At 56.2% G+C, this 21144-nt stretch overlaps 1 protein-coding gene across 22 annotated transcripts in view; it reads left to right on the top strand.

Annotated features, from left to right (window-relative positions):
* Positions 1–21144, top strand: part of PTPRF (protein tyrosine phosphatase receptor type F) — a 93131-nt gene that overhangs the window by 52938 nt on the left and 19049 nt on the right. For 7 of the 22 annotated variants that reach the window (XM_054536510.2, XM_054536500.2, XM_024247738.3 and 4 more), the window contains 9 exons: positions 4871–5140; positions 7123–7704; positions 7963–8099; positions 8606–8750; positions 14341–14646; positions 15279–15472; positions 18617–18643; positions 19967–20084; positions 20162–20740. In XM_054536510.2, the coding sequence (XP_054392485.1) occupies positions 4871–5140; positions 7123–7704; positions 7963–8099; positions 8606–8750; positions 14341–14646; positions 15279–15472; positions 18617–18643; positions 19967–20084; positions 20162–20740 (2358 nt within the window). The remainder of the gene's footprint in view (positions 1–4870; positions 5141–7122; positions 7705–7962; positions 8100–8605; positions 8751–14340; positions 14647–15278; positions 15473–18616; positions 18644–19966; positions 20085–20161; positions 20741–21144) is intronic. The other 15 variants (XM_024247748.3, XM_054536483.2, XM_054536489.2 and 12 more) reach the window with 7 other exon arrangements.

The following is a 21144-nucleotide window of genomic DNA, read 5'->3' as shown; positions in this document are numbered from 1 at the left end:
CTGTCTGAGGGTGGAATTTAGCCCACCAGCCAGCTAACTGACATTCCTTAGCTTGATGCTTTGCATTCAGACTCAAGTTGTTTCCACCTGGAGTGACTGAACGGTCAGCTGCAACTTAGCAGGATCCATATGGGAGCCTGGAAGTGGCCCCTGACTCAGCCACAGGTTAGGAAGGGTTTCCTGGAGACTGTCCTTGAGCCCATTCTAGAGCAGGCCTGTTTGGGGCTTGGTTTTCCGCCCCACCCTTGGAGCCAGACCCCCACCCCTGATGCTGGGGTTGGCAGCAGGGGCTAGCGGTCATTCACGTATCACATGGTCTGTGTGGTCAGAGGAGACTCACCTGTCCATTGGGTTTTGGGGGTTCAGGATAGCAGTGTAGGACAGGCTGAGCCTCAGGGAGCAAACCCAGGCCATCCTGGTTCCCTCTGCCACATCCTCCGTGGCTTGAGTTTCCTCTGTGAGGATGAGGGAGCCAGTCGAGAGGAGGGCTATAATCTCGGCTCAGATATCAGCCCTGAGCATCCATCCATATGCACTCTTGAGCACTGGGGCATTTCTGTTACACCATTTTGCTGACCGGGCGGATCTGCCAGGGCGTCCAGAAAACAGTCATCAGCAAAGACAGCCCAGCCCACAGTGGCTCCTTCCATGCCTCTTCCTCTACCCTCCTGGTCCCTCGTCCCCTCCCTTCCCCCACCCCACCGCTGCCCCACCCTATGGTCCCACCAAAAATAAGCACATGCACAAATATTCAGCGGGAAGGCAGAAATGAGTTTCTAAATATTCCAGGGGGATTTGCTGGGCTGGTAATTTGTTTGGTGCTGATAATTGCATCTTACGTTTTTCCAGCTTTACTTAAAACTGTGTGCCGGGTATGCCGGCATTTAATTACTGCTCTGCGGCAGCCACAAGGTTATTTATTAAAGAGTTATTTTATCTTGATACAGTGGATCCTGCCCCTCATCCCCTCCTTAATGTTGTGTTATTTTCATCAGAGAAATTTCTCTGAGTGAATGCAGATTGCGGGGCTGCCTCCCCCTGCTATTAGGCTGTCACTCTACTGAATGCTGATGCCTCTGGGTGCCGCACCGCCCTATTATAGGGGGTTGTCAGTGCAAATAATTAGACTTAAAAGTTACAGCTGAAATATAATCCAGAAATGGCAGGGCCCTGTTTTGGAAATTGTCTATAAAATGTCAGCACTGAGGATGCACGGGGAACGGTAATAGACCGGCATTGTTGGAGCCTAAGATTAGACCCTAAGTGCATTTTTCCCAGCTCCAGTTTTTCCTTCCCTGCTGTTGCTTCTGTCAGTAGACTGTCCAGGGTGAGGCCTGCTCCTTCTTGGAGGCCCTGTGCCTGCAGCAGTGGGAGGAGGATGGTTGGGGCAGCTACAGTGGGATGCCAGCCACTCCAGCCTGTTGGCTTGGGGGTGGCTATCTGGGCAGGTCTAGGATGCGGGTCCCCGTTGGCACTTGGAATACAAGGAGGTTGTCCCTTGCCTGTTTCCCCCATCCTTCTTCTGTAGACATACCCTGACCTCCCTCACATGGAAAACGTCTCAGTCTCAGTAAAGCTTCTGCGTGGCTGAAGCCCAGTGTCCTTGTGAGAGTGAAGGTGGTGTGCCCAGGAGCCTCTGGACCTGAGGCCGTTGCTTGGTGTTGCAGGTGACCCTAAAGGCCACTGTTGACCTCTCACACTTATCCCTAGCCCCTAGAGTTCTCCCTGCCACCTGCATCTAGGAGGGAAAAAATAAACACAACTCTTCTGTGAAGCGCCTCAATTTCCTGACAGCCACAGGAGTTGGAGGCTTTAGAAGGTGTGGCTCAGGGCATTGGCCTGACCTCCAGGGCTGATCCATGAAGTCTGTCTTTTGGCCTGAAGACCCTGTCCTCCAGGGACAATTTGGGGGTAAAGTCCAGTCAAGTTTCTAGGTTGATGACCAAGGTTTATTGGCCAAGGACCTACTTCCTTCTGCTGGGGCTCTTTGTCCTGGTATCCAGCGACCTGATTAGGCCCCATGATTCCACCACTGACTGGGGTCAAGCCTGCAGTCATGACCTCTCCCTGGCACAGGCTGTCTAAACCCATCCTTATGCCTGCTGGAGCAACGTCCTCTCCTGCCAGCCTCTGCTAATTCTGATGCTTGTCCCCAGAGCCTTCTGGGTCTTCTTTCAGGCCTGTCAGCCAGGGCTCGAAAGGGTGACAGTTTTTCATCACACAGACCTACTCCTACTACGTATATAAACTTGGTCACGTGGCTTGGTTTTAAATCAGTTCCCTTGACTGTAATTGGCAGGTGATAGCATCTACAGCATGGAAACCTGCACCTAGTAGGTGCTTAAGCATAGCTTCCCTTCCCATGAAGAGGAGGAGACAGGGCACCCACTGGCTGAGAGGACAGGAGAAATTTGGTTCCTTAAGGCTGCTCCTCTGTGCTACCCCCACCCTGCTTCTGTGGCAGGCCTGGACCTGATCTGCAAACAGACCTGCCTCCCTGTGCCCATCCCTGAGGCCCATCTCCAGAGCAGAGGGAGGGCATGCACCGCCAGGCTGGGTGGTGATCCTGGCTGAGCCTCCTGCTCTCACCTTGGACCATTTGGGGAGCGCGCTCAGAGAGTCCTTTGTTGCCATGAGACACTTGCCAGCCATGCCCCGGGATCCACCTGTTCTGCCACAAGAACTGTGTCTGTGACATGCTGTCATCATTGGTAGAGACTCCTGGCACTAGAACAGATGACAGAAACCCACTTATACCAGCGTAAGCAAAAGAAGGAACTCTTGTGTTACAAACCTGAAAAGTGTAGTAGATTTGGTGCTGGGCAGGGCTAGATCCAGGTACTTAAACAGGTTGGCCAGGCATTTGTCTGTCTGTTTCTGAGCTCTCCTCTCCTCTGTCGACATCTTTGTTCTCAAGCAGCTTTTCCTGTGTGTTGGGAGAAGCCATCCCCAGCTGCTCTAAGCTTAGCTACCTCAGTAGAGAGAGAAGGTCGCTTTTCTAATAGTTTCTGCGGAAGTCCAAAGGCTGTTTCTCCATAGTCAGATCTGGGTCACACGCCCCATGTACGAAGAATGCAGGTAGAAGTGGTTTCCTTAAAGACAATGGGAATGCTGATTGATTTGAGGAGAAGGCAGAACCCTGAATGTCTACAAGACACTCTCATGCCGTAGGTGAACCTGGGGACACAGATCCAGCCCACCAGCACCTGTCAGGCCTGGTCTCGGGCTGCCAGGGTTTGGTTCTGTCTGGAGCACCAAAGTAAGGCAGGCTGTGGAAGGAGTTGAAGCGAGTGCTAAGTTAGGTAGGGTCTCGTAGGCTGGGCAGAGGAGTCACTGGGAGCCATGCAGGAGCTTGTTAAACAGGGAGTGGCATCAGATTTGTGCCAGCTGTTTGTGACGGGCCTGTGAGCAGGAATTGGGGCAGGGGACAACAAGCAGGAGGACCAACGCAGAACCCATTGCAGCAACTCAGGAAAGGATGATGGTGGCTTGGACTTTGGTGGTGGCAGTTGTCTGTGTGTGTGGAGAGAAATACATGGATTTGGAAGATATGTTAGGCCGCGCTGTTGACAGGACCTGGTGACTTCCTGAATGTCTGATCTCTGGGTCTCAGTTTTGACCCCTGTATAGTGAGGTCAGACGTTGGACCGGGTGGTCTCTGAAGTTGCTTCTAGCTCTGGTTCTGTGATTTGGGACTGTGTGAGCAGCATAGTCTGGTGCTTATAGTGGAGATGCTCCTGATGTGGTGCTGCAGGGTCTTTGCATGCCTGGGCCCCCCGGCAAGGGTCCTCAGAGACCAGTGCTCTCAGCAGTGCTCTTGGGTACTGACTAGCCTGCTGCCTGCCGCCTTTGGCCCTGCGTGTGAGAGTGCCCGTGTAGGACACACCCTGGCCTCTGCTCACCAGCTGCATGGCCCATCTGCATGCCAGACATGCCTGCCCACGGCTGGGTTTCGTCACCTTCCTTCCCTCTGCATGCTCCTGTGTCTGTGCCAAGCTTACAACTTCAGGGGGGTGGTGGTTCCAGGCTGTACCCTGGACTGAGAAGCTCAGAACAGCTCTGGTCAGGGGAGTCCAAGGCTGGAGGTCATGGCCAGGCACAGCCACCCCTCCCCTTGAGACCCTTGTTTGTTGGCGCAGGAAGCCGTCTGTTCGGCGCCCTCATCATGTTACTGCCATCGTCATGCCCATCCTGCCCGCAGACCACGTCCCTGGCCTGCCCTGACCCCTGCCCCTCCCCAGTCCTCCTGAGGGCAGCCCTTTTGCTTGGGTTCCCAGGTTGTGCACTGAGCATGGCTGAGACCCTGGCAGGCAGGCCTGCCGCTTGCCTTATTTCTTCCCCTCAGGCCATGGCCTGGAGGTGGAGGCAGTGACTCCACAGCAGGTGGCTGTGTCCGTCTGGACTGGCCTTCTGCTCTGCCCAGCCATGCTTTGAGGACCCTCCACCCTAGGGCCTGCTTTCTCTCCCTGGTGCACCAGCCAGGAGCAGGCAGAGATAGGCCCTGGAGGACACCCTGGGTTGTGGTCCTGACCAGGCCTGGACCTTGTACTGAGTCCCTGTGTGACCCTGGGCAGACAGGACCTTCCTGACAGGCCTGTTTCCTAGGCTATAAAATGGGAGCTTGGTTGCAAGATCTCTCATTGAGTAAGACATTGTGCTCCAGACAGTCCCTGAGTGTGGGGGCCACTTCTAGGCTGGAAGTGGGTGGGGTGGGAGTGGATGGTGAGCTGGGGTCCGGCGGTGCCACCCCTCCTGTCTCTGAGCATGGGTTTGGCTCTGACCAGAGGGGCTTCCTGGATGAGGGGCCCCTGCCCTTCCATGCAGTCGTGTCCTGCCCGGCCTGTGAGTGCCTCTCTCCCTCCTCCTGCAGTGCGCCGCGTGGCTCCTCGTTTCTCCATCCCTCCCAGCAGCCAGGAGGTGATGCCAGGCGGCAGCGTGAACCTGACATGCGTGGCAGTGGGTGCACCCATGCCATACGTGAAGTGGATGATGGGGGCCGAGGAGCTCACCAAGGAGGATGAGATGCCAGTCGGCCGCAATGTCCTAGAGCTCAGCAATGTCGTGCGCTCCGCCAACTACACCTGTGTGGCCATCTCCTCCCTGGGCATGATCGAGGCCACAGCCCAGGTCACAGTGAAAGGTGAGTGTGGCAGGTGCTGTGACCAGTGCCCTCCCGTCATCTGGGAAGTCCTGGTGGTGGGCGAATGTGAGCTGGCTGCCATGGGCACAGGCATGGCTGAGGGATTCTTACCCTTTCCTGGGTGTCCCTGCCCTGGGGTCCTCCAGCCCTTAGAGGGAGGGAGGGATTTCCGTTATTAGTCGGCTTAATGATAATAGCTAAGGCATATTGAGTTTGTCGGTGGCAGACATCATGCTAGCAAGCACAGTTGATTTTTTTTTTCTGTTTTACCCTGGGAGATAGGTGCTCTTATTATTTCCATATTTGAAACGAGGGAACCGAGGCACGAGAGGGTGTATCACTTGCCCAGGGTCACACAAAAATAAATGACAGAGCAGGGACTTAAACCCAGTGTGGTCTGAATCCATAGTTCACCCTCCTAACGACTGCATAGTACCAGACCTTCAGGTTTAATAGCCTCCCAGCAAGAAGGGTGTGGTAAAATAGTAGGGGGAAGTGTGTTCTCTCTGCCCTGATACCTGGAGACAGGCACACATATATTACACATATGTCACATAATATGTAACAGATTCTGGCCAGGCACAGTGGCTCATTCCTGTAATCCTAGCGCTTTGAGAGGCCAAGTTGGAAGGATTGCTTGAGCTCAGGAGTTTGAGACCAGCCCAGTTAACATAGTGAGACCCCCATCTCTACCAAAAAAAAAAAAAAAAAAAAAACAAAAAAAAACTGGGCATGGTGGCACACACCTGTGGCCCAGCTACTTGGGAGGCTGAGACAGGAGGATCACTTGAGCACAGGAGGGTGAGGCTACAGTGATGCAGTGAGCCGTGATCACACCACTGCACTCCAGCCTGAGTGACAGAGCGAGACCCTATGAAAAAAAAAAAACAAAAACAGATTCCTTCCTGGTCTCCCTGCTTTAATTCTCAGCAGCCTCTGATCCATTATCTGTTTTGCAGCTTGAGTGATCTTTAAAAAATGTAATTCAGGATCAAGTCACTCCCTTTTAGGAAAGGGAGAAACACCTTCCAGTGGCTTCCCGTTGTTTTAGGATACAGATCAGGATCCTCACTGTGGTCTCCCAGGGCCACTGGCTTCCCACCCTGTCACGCACCAGCTGCCCAGACACATGCTGCTTTCCGTTTGCCGTGCTCCTTGCCCGGCCCCTTCTGTCACTGGCTCCATGTCCCCCTCCAGGCCTCAGCTTGGTGATGCTTTCCTTCCCTCATCACCCCATCCAAGGAGATTCCCTGGATCTTACTCCACCTCAGCACCCTGATTCCTGCTGTCCTTGCACATGGCAGAATCATGAGTATGATCGACTTGTTTATTGATTCTCTCTTGTACTGAGGTATAAACTCCGTGAGAGCAGGGATGTGACTGTGTGGCATTGTAACCCCAGCACAGTGTCTGGCATTGAGTGGGTGCTTGTTAATTATTTGTTGAATGATTGTGGACTCAGGACCTTTCCACTTCAATTTGAGCCAAGCCACACAGTCTGTGGGGCCAGCAGCCCCATCACACTTTCTAAAATTCCGGGCCAGTCCCTAAGGAAATGTCTCCCCTTCCCCTGCCTATTACACATACTCTCCACCAGGTGGGCTCAGGTGACCTGCAGAGGCAGATAGCTGCTACCCAGTCTGGGTGCCTTTCATCTACATGGGACTGCAAGGGTCACGTCACCTCCAGGTCTGTTAGATGAGTCATGTGTGCTGATGGGAGGGTCCAGTGAATCCCACAGTTGATATGTGTACATACTAAATGACCCAAGGCCTGGGGGGGCACTGACGGGCCTGGCCACCATCCCCCACTTGTGCCTTCAGAGGTCACCATAAGCTTTTCCAGCCATTTTTCAAGGTAGGCTGTGGGTATCAGCCACACTCAGGTGGCCCCACCAGGTATCCTGGATAATCCCCAAGTCTAGGGTTGGTTCCTAAGGATCTTGACCTCGGGCAGCTTTGAGCCTTCCACTTTGTCTCCAGCTCTTCCAAAGCCTCCGATTGATCTTGTGGTGACAGAGACAACTGCCACCAGTGTCACCCTCACCTGGGACTCTGGGAACTCGGAGCCTGTAACCTACTATGGCATCCAGTACCGTGCAGCGGGCACGGAGGGCCCCTTTCAGGAGGTGGATGGTGTGGCCACCACCCGCTACAGCATTGGCGGCCTCAGCCCTTTCTCGGAATATGCCTTCCGCGTGCTGGCGGTGAACAGCATCGGGCGAGGGCCGCCCAGCGAGGCAGTGCGGGCACGCACGGGAGAACAGGCGCCCTCCAGCCCACCGCGCCGCGTGCAGGCACGCATGCTGAGCGCCAGCACCATGCTGGTGCAGTGGGAGCCTCCCGAGGAGCCCAACGGCCTGGTGCGGGGATACCGCGTCTACTATACTCCGGACTCCCGCCGCCCCCCGAACGCCTGGCACAAGCACAACACCGATGCGGGGCTCCTCACAACCGTGGGCAGCCTGCTGCCTGGCATCACCTACAGCCTGCGTGTGCTTGCCTTCACCGCTGTGGGCGATGGCCCTCCCAGCCCCACCATCCAGGTCAAGACGCAGCAGGGAGGTAGGTGGGGGCATGCCAGCTGGGCAGCTGACGGCAGAGAAGGGGAGGCTGAGGTTGTGGCGGCACCTTTCCCCCTCCCTCAGCTGTGAGGCTGGGGGCTCTTGGGAGGATCAAGGTGCCGTATTCCATAGATGTGTGGTCAGTTGGGATGTAGGATAAGGGTGTGAGGTTAAGACCTGACTTCCTCGGTTCCCTCCTCCCTGGGCACCCCTGACCTCACGCAGACGAGGCTGACCTGCCTGGTATGGGGTGTTGCAGTGCCTGCCCAGCCCGCGGACTTCCAGGCCGAGGTAGAGTCGGACACCAGGATCCAGCTCTCGTGGCTGCTGCCCCCTCAGGAGCGGATCATCATGTATGAACTGGTGTACTGGGCGGCAGAGGATGAAGACCAACAGGTGTGCAGCGGGCAGAGAAGCGCTGAGGGGGTCGCCTGGTTCCTGAGGGTCTGTGATGGGCTTAACCCAGGAGGGTGTTTTCTGGATTCTGTGGCTTATGTGGGCACAGCCTCTAAGGTTTCTGCTGGAGGCTTGGTGGTGCATGCGTGTCATGTGGCCCGCACAGCCTGTATGAATCTGGAGTCATTGTCACCCTGTGCTGGGGGCAAAGTCCCCAGGGTCTGCTTTGGGTTTCCTAGGCTCTGTGGCTCACATGACTGGCAGAGCCTAAAGTTTCCCCAGAAGCCATGTGTCCCAGGTGGCTCCTGTGGCCATGTGGTCTGTGAGGCGCCTGTGGCATGGGCTGAGCCCTGGGTTCCTTTTGTGCTCCATGTGGCCTTATGGTGTGGAGCCAGTCCTGGAGCCATGGTGGGTCCAGAGGTGTCACATTGCAGCGCGTGTTGGGGAGCAACCTCTGAGTGACTTTGAGCTCAGAGCCGTCAGTGAGTGCTCCCTGCTCTTCCCAGCACAAGGTGACCTTCGACCCAACCTCCTCCTACACACTAGAGGACCTGAAGCCCGACACACTCTACCGCTTCCAGCTGGCTGCACGCTCGGATATGGGGGTGGGCGTCTTCACCCCCACCATTGAGGCCCGCACAGCACAGTCCAGTAAGTGTCTCCCAAGTCCGCTGCCTGTTACACCTGGGCTGGGACACACACACACACACACACACACACACACACGCACACACATCCTTCCCCCTCGACCAGGCGGGTGGGGTGGTCAGGTCTGCTGGCCAAATCGAACTCTGGCCTGGGCTCTGAGTCTGGGCCTCGGGAGAGGGCCAGGTAAGTGCCTCCCAGTCTGTCCAGTCCAGGCAGCTGCTGCCCTCCCTGCTCCCTGCCCAGCCTCCTGCCCTCCTCCCGCCCATGCCCCACACACTGCCCAGGTAAGTTCTGTGTCTGTGCCTCATCTCCGTCCCCACTCTGTGCTGGTCACACTAGCTTAGCTGATGGGCCATCCTTGGTGGGTCTGCCGTGTCCCAGACCTGCTTTGGCGGCTGTTTCTCCTCCCTATGGCCCCGCATCTCGTCTACCCATCACCCACATTCCCTTCCTCATACTCCCCATGAAAGTTACCTAGGAGCCATGTGATCACCCTGAGCTGACTGCACTCGGGGACAGGTCTGAGAATGCAGCCATGTGACCCAGCCTGCCCACGTGTGCCTTGAATTGTGACCACGTGGCCATGCAGGGGACTGTCTGCAAGGCTGTCTGTGTGATGATTCTGGTGTTGTGTGTGAGAGACTCCGATGCTGCAGCTGTGGGAGTGGCACTGCCCATGAGTGTGAGTGTGTGACCATACCTGACCAGCTGGCTGTGCAGCACCTGTGTATGTGCATCAGTGGATCTTGGGCATGACCCTTGTCTTTGTGGGCAACTCTGTGGCCTGATCCTGTGACCGTGTTTGTGGGTCTCGGTAGCCCCCCAGACAGTAGACTGTGTGTGTGTGTGACTCTGTGGTTGCTGCTGGGCGTCCTGTGTGTGGTCACACAGCCACACTCAGCTGCTGTGTGAGACTCTGTGTGATAGAGTGTCATGGATGTGACTGGCTGGGTAGCATTGTGGGATTGAGATGGTGACCACATCTGATGTGGCCATGTGATGGCCATAAACATGGCGGTGTCTGAAGTGGTCCTTATGAAGCGGGACCATGTGCATGTACCAGTGATGTCTGGAGGCTGTGTGTGACCTTGTGTTCATGGATTCATTCCAGAAGCACCTGCTGTGCTCCAGCTGGGGGCCAGGCCCCATGCACGGTACAGGGCTGGCAGCGTGACCAGACACATGGTATCTGCCCATGGGGATCCCGCATTCCAGCAGGGCAGACAGACATTGCACCTGTAATTACCCAAATGAGCTTTTTTATTTTATTTATTTTTCGAGACGGAGTTTTGCTCTTGTCACCCAGGCTGCAGTACAATGGCACCATCTCGGCTCACTGCAACCTCTGCCTGCTGGGGTCAAGTGATTCTCCTGCCTCAGCCTCCCGAGTATGTGGGATTGCAAGCAACCACCACCACGCCTGGCTAATTTTTGTATTTTTAGTAAAGACAAAGTTTCACCATGTTGGCCAGGCTGGTCTCTAACTCCTGACCTCAGGTGATCCGCCCACCTTGGCCTCCCCAAAGTGCTGGGATTACAGGCGTGAGCCACCGTGCCTGGCCTCCAAATGAGCTTTTAATGACATTTGTGTAAAGTAGGATGGAAGAGCCGGGCACAATGGGTCACGCCTGTAATCCTGGCACTTTAGGAGGCCAAGGCGGGCAGGTCATCTGAGGTCGGGAGTTCAAGACCAGCCCGACCAACATAGAAACCCCGTCTCTACTAAAAAATACAAAATTAGCCGGGCATAGTGCTACATGCCTGTAATCCCAGCTACTCAGGAGGCTGAGGCAGGAGAATTGCTTGAACCTGGGAGGCGGAAGTTGTGGTGAGCCAAGATTGAGCCATTGCACTCCAACCTGGGCAGCAAGAGTGAAACTCCGTCTCCAAAAAAAAAAAAAGGTAGGATGGAAGACACAGGGTGGAGAGATGATGAGACCTCCTTTGATCTGAGGGGTCAAAGAGGGTTGCCTTGGGGAGGTGACACTTCCCCAAGGTCTGAAGGAAGGGTGGGAGCCAACTGGTAAATGAACAGGAGCAGGGAGCACACAGGCCTCCAGGAGAGTCTGCAGGCCTGAAGGCCTTCCAGCTGCAAGGCACATGGTTATGGTCACAGGGTAAGCAGCAGGCCAGTGTGGCTGCAGTAGCTGCTGGAGCTATGGCAGTCAGGGCCTTGGGGACACAGGGTAGGCAGGAGAGCTGACTCTGGTTGCTCTGTGAGAATGGACAGGGCAGCCTGTGAGGAAGCAGAGACCGGTTAGGAGGCTTTGTAGCGGTGCAGGGAAAAGATGGTGGCCCAGGTGAGGTGATGGTGGTGGATCTGAGAACCGTCAGGGATGCTGACTGGTCAGACTTGGTAATGGGTTATGAATAGGGGCCCAGGGGGAGGGAAGTGGAGGTGAATCTTGTTTCTGGTGTGTTAATCTGGGAGGAGAGTGGTGCTAGCATAGAATGGGAAATGGGGCAGAGGCAGGTGTGAAAACTGCAGCTGGTCTCAGACACCCAAGTTCAAGATGCCGTGTGCCATCCACATGGCAGTGCTTGGCAGGCTGTGGGAATCCAGGGCTGGGCTGGAGCTAAAGGACCCTGAGAAGAAAGACTGCAGATGAGAGGAAATCAGGGGAGGGGGAGCGACTTGGAGGTTGGAAGGAGACAAAGTTTCAAGAAGTAGACGAGATGCTGCTGAGCGGTCAGGAGTACCTGTTGGACCGAGCAACATGGAGGAGTGGCCCTGGAGATGAAGCTTGGTGCATGGTAGGACCAAAGCTGGTGGATGTTTCATGAGGCCTCTGTGGGTGTTGAGGATGTGGAGGCAGCAAGCCCAGACGTTGCCAGAAAGTGTAGCTCTGAACGAGGGGACCACTATGGCTAGAGAGCTGAGGGTGGGATTTTGTTTTGTTTTGTTTTTGTTTTTTTGAGATAAAGTGTCGCTCTGTCTCCCAGACTGGAGTGCAATGGCACGATCTCAGCTCACTGCAACCTCTGTCCACCTCCCGGGTTCAGGTGATTCTCCTACCTCAGCCTCCCAAGTAGCTGGGTTTGTAGGCGCGCCCACCACTACACCCAGCTAATTTTTTTTTTTTTTTTTTTTTTTTTTTTTTTTTTTTGAGAAAGAGTCCTGCTCTGTCGTCCAGGCTGGAGTGCAGTGGCGTGATCTTGGCTCATTGCAAGCTCCACCTCCTGGGTTCACGTCATTCTCCTGCCTCAGCCTCCCGGGTAGCTGGGACTACAGGCACCCACCACCACACCCAGCTAATTTTTTTTTTTTGTAATTTTAGTAGAGACAGTGTTTCACCATGTTAGCCAGGGTGGTCTGGATCTCCTGACCTCGTGATCCGCCCGCCTCGGACTCCCAAAGTGCTGGGATTACAGGCGTGAGCCACCACGCCCGGCCTGGGATTTTTCTTTTAAGATGGGAAAATTTCAAGCATATTTAAATGCTATTGGAAACAGTCAATAGGAAAAAAAGAAACCATGGAAAAGAGGGTAACTGGTGGAGCCTCGGGAGGTGGAGAGAAGGGAAACAGCGTGGGTGGTGAGAGAGCTTAGCCTTGGACAGGGTGGCTCAACTTTCCATTCTCATGGGTGGAAAGGAGAGAGAATTGCTGCAGATGCAAGTAGGGTGGGGGGTTGTAGCAAGAGATGGAGGGAGCTGCTCTGAAAGCCCGGTCTTCTCTGCAGTGTGGGAGACATGGTCATGCGCCAAGAGGAGGCAGGCAAAGGGAGCTGGAGGTCTGGGGAGCATGGAGGAGGGGGACTGTTTCGTGTGAGGTGGCAGAGCGAGCCAGGCAGGGGGCAGAAACAGGCAGCATGGAGAGTCCTGGAGGATGAGGCCTCTGGGGACGTGTGCATAGGACGCCAGCCTGCCTCAGTGCCCCTGTAGAGAAGGTGGGGGAGAGTTGGATTCATCAAGGGCTTGGCAGAGGCCAGGAAGGAGCATGGAAAGATCAGGAGGCGAGGGACTTTGCGATATTGGGAAGAGTGTGGTAGGTGGTGGACTGTGGAAGCTGAACATGGAGGGTGGGAAGGACAAGGTTTATGGACAGGCATCCCGAGGAGCTGGCGAGCAGGCGCAGTGCCCGGGGCCTGGAGTGACTGAGCAAGAACAGGAGGGTGGGGTCTGCAAGGGGATGTGCAGAATCACTCCCGTGATTCTGGAGGGAGGGCCGTCCCCAGTACTGGCAGCCTCCAGGGCATGACGACAGCTGTGCAGGGGAGGAGAAAGTCCTGGAGATGAGGGGCTCTGGGGCCAGTGGGTCAAGGGGCTGCTGAAGTCTCCATGGCAGGGGGTGGTGACAGAACTTGAAGAGGAAACCTGTGCATTGCAGCAGAGTCCTCGGTGGGCGTGGAGTCTGGACACATCACTGGGCACAAGGAGACATGCGTCTGCCTCCTAATTCCCAAAGAAGCTGTTGAGTGAGGGCACCTCTGTTGGTGGGTACTTTTTCTCCACGCCAGGGGCTGTTGGCCTTCATGTCCGGCCTCTGGTTGGTGATTACCTGTGGCACTGGCAAAGAGATTGTTTCCAGGCAGGCACAGGTGAAGGCTGCCTTATGCCAAAAGGGCCACTGGGGCCACTCTTCCTCAGAAGAGCAGAACTGTGGGCACAGCAGACATGAAGCAGTTCTCCATATGTGGCTGTGTGTGCGGGTGGCAGTAGGATGGCCACATGCTTGTGTGTATCTGATATCGTGTATGTTTTGTGTGAGACGGCATATGTGTGGGAGAGACCTCGTGTGAGAGATGCTGTGTCAGAACTCTAAGACATTGTGTGTGTGAGAGAGACTGTGTGTCAGATGTCGTGTGTGAGACACCAAGACACTTACAGGTATGTGATACTCTGTATATGTGAGTCTGTGTGAGAGACACTGATACTCCAAGACGTGTGTGTGTGAGACACTGAGACACCAAGACAGTATATGTGTGAGACAGCCTATGTATGTGACAGTGTGTGTGAGACACTATGAGAGACTGTGTGTTTACCGTGAGAGACTGTGTGAGACATGTGTGAGACACTGTGTATATGACACTATGTATATGTGAGACCGTGTGTGTGAGACACTGTGTATGTGACACTGTATATGTGTGAGACTGTGTGTGTGAAACACTATATGACATTGTATATGTGTGACACTGTATATGACACTATTTATGTGGAGACTGTGTGTGAGACACTATGTATATGTGACACTATGTCTATGTGTGAGACTGTGTGAGAGACACTGTGAGACACCAAGACAGTATATGTATGAGACACCCTGTGCGTGTGACACAGCGTGTGACTGTGTGAGAGATGTGTGTGAGGCACTGAGACTGAGACACTGTGTGAGGCTGTGTGAGAGTGTGTGTGATACTGTGTGTGTATCACCGTGTGTGTGAGAGAGGGAGGGAGAGAGAGAGGAAGGCAGGTCAGAGGGAGTCAGGCGTCCTTGGCGAGAGTGGCAGCAGCCTGCCTGGAGGGACCCTGGGATGGCCATTTCAGCACCTGAGGGGTAACCTGCCCGGGTGAGTCTCTAGTCCACTGTGACTCAGTCATTGTGCCTGTGATCCCCACCCTCCATCTGCTTGCTTCCCCACCATTTGTCTTCCCCAGCCCCCTCCGCCCCTCCCCAGAAGGTGATGTGTGTGAGCATGGGCTCCACCACGGTCCGGGTAAGTTGGGTCCCGCCGCCTGCCGACAGCCGCAACGGCATTATCACCCAGTACTCCGTGGCCTACGAGGCGGTGGACGGCGAGGACCGCGGGCGGCATGTGGTGGATGGCATCAGCCGCGAGCACTCCAGCTGGGACCTGGTGGGCCTGGAGAAGTGGACGGAGTACCGGGTGTGGGTGCGGGCACACACAGACGTGGGCCCCGGCCCCGAGAGCAGCCCGGTGCTGGTGCGCACCGATGAGGACGGTAGGCAGTGCCAACCGGGGCGGGAGGGGAGGCGTTCTGCCTCAGACACCACCCACCAAGCTCCCCAGGGCCTTCCTTTCCCGAACACAGGCCCAGGTCGACTCATCTTTCTGATTCAGGTGTAATGGCCTAAAGTTGGGGGATGTCACTTATGGGATAACTGAGGCCCAAATCCCAGCCTTTGGGGCTGTCTCCAAAGCCCCTGAAGCCTTCACAGGCTAAGATGGGAGAAGCAGCCCTGTCTAAGATTTGAAAGGTCAAGATTGGGAAGACTGGTGTAAAAGATACTCAAAGTAGAATCAGCAAGACTCCACGTTGGCTGGACATTGGCATGATTTGGGGCCTAGGAGGAGTCAGGACAGGTTGTGCTGACGGGGTGGTCAGAGACCTGGTGCCCCACCTCCACCTGTTCCCCCATGTCGACCCTCCCCACCAAGTGAGAGACCTGGGCCGGAGGGGTGGGCAGAGGGAGCCTTCTGTGTGCCTCACCAGGAACAGATGATCTAAGGAAACTATATCAGGACCTTTCCTGGGGGAGTGGGGTGCTTAGGCAGGACCCTCGAGTTTGCTGTGCCCACCTGAGCCAGGGTCGATACCTCCAGGCCTGACTTCCTTCTCTACCTGACTCCCAGTGCCCAGCGGGCCTCCGCGGAAGGTGGAGGTGGAGCCACTGAACTCCACTGCTGTGCATGTCTACTGGAAGCTGCCTGTCCCCAGCAAGCAGCATGGCCAGATCCGCGGCTACCAGGTCACCTACGTGCGGCTGGAGAATGGCGAGCCCCGTGGACTCCCCATCATCCAAGACGTCATGCTAGCCGAGGCCCAGGTGCAGCATTGGGTGGTGGTGGGGTGGCAGGGTGAGCACAGACCAGCATGCACAAGCTCCGTTTTGGGGCCCAGATATGTTCCTCTTCCCCTGCCTGCCCTCGGCAGTGCTGTGACTGCCTTTCCTTGGTTGTGAGACCCGAGATGCTTTGCAGCATCAGGGGTTAGGCTAGGGTTTTTTGGGTGTGGGTTTTTTGTTTGTTTGTTTTGAGATGGAGCTTCACTCTTGTCGCCTAGGCTGGAGTGCCTCCTGAGTTCAAGCAATTCTCCTTCCTCAGCCTCCCGAGTAGCTGGGATTACAGGCGTCTGCCACTGCGCCTAGCTAATTTTTGTATTTTTAGTAGAGACAGGGTTTCACCATGTTGGCCAGGCTGGTCTCAAACTCCTGACCTCAGGTGATCCGCCTGCCTCAGTCTCCCAGAGTGCTGAGATTATAGGTGTGAGCCACCGTGTCCCACCAGGGGGTTTTGAGATGTGCCTTCCCCCTAGACAGTGCTGGGCTGGCATCCACTCCTCCCACAGAAAGGGTAGAGAGAGTGCTCCAGGGCTGTCTTACCCCACTGGTGGCCATGGGTCCCTGGCTGCTGCAGAGCTCTGTGAGTAGCCAAGTAGAGTGTTGCCCTGCTCCTGGCCCTGTAGGGAACGGTTCAGCCCCTGGTGTTCACCCTCAAGAGCTAGGCCTGCTGGCCACCTCACACCTCCCTCTGTGCACGTCTGTCTTCCTGGGAGGATGGTCCTGCCCTTGAGTTTGGGGTGAGGTCCCTGGGGTATTCTGAACACTGATTGCTATTCAGATGAAGAACTTGGAATGCTGGGAGGTTATGAGAGTGGTATGGAATTATTCAGCAAGTAGGTGGCTGTGCTTGGATAAGAAGCCGTGTCTGTGGACCCCTAGGAAAGGGCTGCAGTTGCTGGCATGAGCCCCCTCCCAAAAGACCCTGCTGGAGAGTCACAACACCTGGTGTGGTGTTCTCAAGGTCTCCCCATCCAGGAGCAGGGCCTCCCCATCGAGCCTGTCACCCCTGCCTTGGTGCAGAGCAGGGGTGCATGTACCACTCAATGCTGTACACACTGTGCAGAGGGGTGGGGTCACCCACACAGACAGGAGCCTCACCCCTCCGGCTGGGTTCAGCCATCTGAAGCAAAATTCTTTCTGCCCAGAGGGTGCTCTCTTCCCCCTCTCAGCCTACCAAGTGCTAAGGCATCTGGGGTGGAGGAGGCGGGCATGTGGCACCCACCTGCATTCCTGGGGCAGGTTGAGGGCTCCTTGTGGAGCCTCAGAACACACCTACCCAGAAACATCCCAGGAATGGGTTTCCCCAGCCCCTCCTCTCTGAGGGGGCCAGTGGCCACAGCTGCGGCCAGTGGGGTTCCAGAGAAGCCACTTCAAGTGCTCCCTTCTGGTCCCAAGAGGTTCAGAAGGGAGCTGGGGCAGAGGCTCAGGGACACTGCCCATTTAGTCTCAGACATCCCATCATGGCGGGGTAACTCGAGTCTGGGCTCCCGGAGGACCCAGAAGATGGAGGCCTGCTCCGTAGCCCTCTTGGGACTGGGTCATTCTGTTCCTCACCAGTGGGAGAGTAGTGGGGCCTGGTCCCGAGCCTGGCCACAGGGCCCAGCTGTCCCTGCGTTTCTGTCAAGGGTACCACATTCTGTCCTTCACGCAACAGCACCATCTGCTCAGCTCAGGGCCCCCATCAGGCCTGAAAGAACTATGTGGTGCGTGTTCCCACCCCCACCCCGGAAGTATGGAGCCAGACCTGTCTCCTTTTATGTCTGATTCCATCTCCCTGCCTCCCTTTTTCCCCTCTCATGACCTTCATTTCTCTCTCCTTGGAGTCTCTGTTTTTGTCTTGCTCATTCTCTTCTCTCTCCTCCCTCCTTTCCTCCTCCCCCTGCCATTCCTCTGACCCCTTCCCTTCATCTCCATTTGGTTTCATCCTTTGTCCTTCCCTTCTTTCTTGCTCTGCCTCTAGCGCAGGACAGGGTCCATGTGATGTGAGAACCTCCACGCCAAGGCTTGGTTGGGACAGCCCAGGTCTGCCCCCAGGCAAGGAGACTGGAATGGAGGTGGGCCCAGCCACACCCTATAAAGTGGCCATGCACTAAGGACTTGTCCAGAGTCTCCTCTCATATTCTGTTCCATGCTTCTTGCAAGGACTTTCCAACAGAGTGTCCCCGGACCGGAGGAACTTAGGCCACCCAGCATGGAGGCCAGTGGACAGAGGCCAGACAGGCACTGTGGGGGTGCTTGGGCTGGAGGACCCCAGGTACCTCCGGCTTGGAGACATCCTGGACCATCTCCCTGTGATGTTTCATGGGGCCTCAGAATGGAGACCTCACAGTCCCTCCACCTGTCCATCTAGAATATCTACATGCACCAAAGGCCCACAACACTGCCAGCCCCGAAACATTCCTTCCTACCTTAATTCTCAGACACCTCGAGGAAGGAACAGGGGTATAGGTGGTTTCCCGTGCCTGTGGGCTACAGCTCAGGCTCTGAGCTTGGTACTCACAGCCTTCATAGTCTTGCTGACTGGCTTGCCCTTGGGCCAACCCTGGCCATGTACCCTGTTCACCCCCAACTCTTACTGTTGTGGGACGCGTCTCATGCCTGGGGTGATTGTATAATGTATGATCACATCTGGGATGCTTTGGCGGGTGGAAGGAGACACTGAATAGTCATTCCGTGGCAACAAGCACAGGCCAGGACTGTCCGAGGCAAACCAGGGCATATGGGCACCCCATTCACCCCTCAGTGTCTTCCTTCCCCTCAGCCTGAGCTGCTGAACCCACCCTCCTCGTCTGGCAGCCTCTCCCTCCCAGCAAGCCCAAAGTTGTCAGAACATCTGTAGCTGCTTTGTGTTCTTAGGGCCCTCTGTCAGCAGGTTCTCTCCCTGTAGGCTGCCTGCCCTCCCAGTCTCCCTACCCTCCTCAGCCCTGGCACACACAGTTGGTGCTCAGTGAGGCAGGGATTCAAATCTTTGAACCGGGAGTTGTCCTAGGGTGCTACCCGCATGGGTACTTCGAGGCCCAAAAGCCCTCCCTCTGTCCTCCCTGGGCCAGGTCCCTTCCAGGCCAGGCCCCCTCCAGGTCAGCGTCCTTCACCATCCTGTCTCCCTTTCTCTCCCTCTCCCGCGGTCAGTGGCGGCCAGAGGAGTCCGAGGACTATGTAAGTAACAGGTGTGCGAACGCAGACAAGACATGGGTCAAGCTGGGCTCGTGGGACACTCCTCCTCTCCCTCCTTTCCTGCCAGCCTGCGCTGCCAAGATCCACAGGGCTCCAGCCACATCCGGAGAAAATTGGCGTTTAGACACGAGCACTGAGCTGAGCAGCGATTGGCATTTCCTCTAATCCTTACTTCTTGCCTGTCGAGCAGCAATTTGAGGCCAGTGTTCATGATCGACCAGGGCCCGGCCCCTGCTCCGGCCAGACAGGGATGGAGTTAAATCCGATCCTGATCGTTAGGCCTTATTGATCCCTGGAGTGAAAAATCACCTGCTTTAGGGCCCAGGCTGGGAGGGCAGTCTGGAGAGTCGGGTTCTGGCATTGGTGCATTCTGGAGCCCCAGCCCTGGGAGACCCTCCAGCTGGGGCAGGAGGGGCCCATGATGGGGTGGTGGCAGCTGCAGGGGCCCCACTCAAGGCCAGAGCTGGAGGGATACCAGGATTGGTGACGGCTCTGTTCCCACTGCACGGTGGTCCCTGCCCTGCTTCCCATTCTTCTCTCTGTGTGCTGTGGCTTGACCTCCCATGGTGTTTCTCTGCATGTCCAGAGATGATGCCTTTGCTGCAGATGGGTATATGGGCAGGGTCTACCAAGGGGGGAGGACATTGCCCTGGCTGCTGTCTCAGGCATCACTGGGAACAGATGTGGAAGCTGGTTTCCCCAGGTGTGGGGGTTTTCTTACTCTCCTGGCCCCTCCCCCGCCTTTCTCGAGGTATTGCAGGGTATAGACATTCAGAGAGTTAGTGGCCTATATGGGGGCAGCAGAATCCTGACCAGGCCCAGGTCCTATAGGATGGCACCTTAGCCCACCCCGCCACCTTGCTCTGTGTGTGCATGCATGCCCTGGTGTCCACAGGTGGCTTTATGTCTGCTTACACAGGAGCTGTAGGCTGTGTGCGTGTGGGTGCTAAGAGCCACGCAAGGTGCTGGGTACGTGCGAGGCTGTGCCCTGTTTATATCCTCAGCCTCAGTTCACAGCACAATGGAGTGAGGGAAACAGTCTGGCCCTTTGTTCTTGTCTGAAAGGAATAATGAGCTGTCTGCCCCAGGCGTGCGGCTCCTGGGATGGGCGGGGTCCTCCCAGGCCTGCATCCTACCTGCCTGCTTCCTCTCCAGCAGAGGCCACCATTGTACAGCCCCACCTTCCACAACCCCTGACCTTGTGTGCCCAGGGGCTCCCCTCCGGCTAGGGTCCTGAGGTCCCTGACAAGGTCTGGCCTCTCCCTGCATTCTTGTGATGGGAATGGACCCCTCCTTCTCCCTCAGGAAACCACTATCAGCGGCCTGACCCCGGAGACCACCTACTCCGTTACTGTCGCTGCCTATACCACCAAGGGGGATGGTGCCCGCAGCAAGCCCAAAATTGTTACTACAACAGGTGCAGGTGAGTGAGGGGTCAGGACGGACCTGAGGGTGGGGCAGCAGGAGGGCAGCGCCAGAGCCCAGCTCGTGGTCCTTCAGTCCCAGGCCGGCCCACCATGATGATCAGCACCACGGCCATGAACACTGCGCTGCTCCAGTGGCACCCACCCAAGGAGCTGCCTGGCGAGCTGCTGGGCTACCGGCTGCAGTACTGCCGGGCCGACGAGGCGCGGCCCAACACCATAGATTTCGGCAAGGATGACCAGCACTTCACAGTCACCGGCCTGCACAAGGGGACTACCTACATCTTCCGGCTTGCTGCCAAGAACCGGGCTGGCCTGGGTGAGGAGTTCGAGAAGGAGATCAGGACCCCCGAGGACCTGCCCAGCGGCTTCCCCCAAAACCTGCGTGTGACAGGACTGACCACGTCTACCACAGAACTGGCCTGGGACCCGCCAGTGCTGGCGGAGAGGAACGGGCGCATCACCAGCTACACCGTGGTGTTCCGAGACATCAACAGCCAACAGGAGCTGCAGAACGTCACGACAGACACCCGCTTTACCCTTACTGGCCTCAAGCCAGACACCACTTACGACATCAAGGTCCGTGCACGGACCAGCAAAGGCTCTGGCCCACTCAGCCCCAGCATCCAGTCCCGGACCATGCCAGTGGAGCAAGGTGTGTGCTGTGGACATGGCAGCCCTTCCCAAGCGTGGCTGCATCTGGGGGTCTCTGCTCTCCTTGAGCCACTGACCTCTGGCGACTGTGATCCACCAGCCTCTGGTGTGTGACCTCCAATCTCTCATGACCGTGATCACTAACCTCTAGTGAATGGGCACCACATTCTTGGTGCCTGACCTCTGCTGTCCTTGACCTACTGACCTCTGCTGTATGACCTTCTGATCTCTCGTAACCTTGACCCACTGATCTCTTTTGACTGTGTCACTATTCTTGGGTGTGCAACCTCCTGATCTTTGGTGTGTGACACTAATCTCTTGGGGCCATGACCCACCGACCTCTAGTGAACATGCTCCACCACGCTCTGGTGTGTGGCCACATGCTTCTCATGACCGAAACCCACT

This window comes from Pongo abelii, chromosome 1 (genome assembly GCF_028885655.2).
Source record: "Pongo abelii isolate AG06213 chromosome 1, NHGRI_mPonAbe1-v2.0_pri, whole genome shotgun sequence".
NCBI lineage: Eukaryota > Metazoa > Chordata > Mammalia > Primates > Hominidae > Pongo > Pongo abelii.
This window is presented reverse-complemented; position numbering and strand designations above follow the sequence as displayed.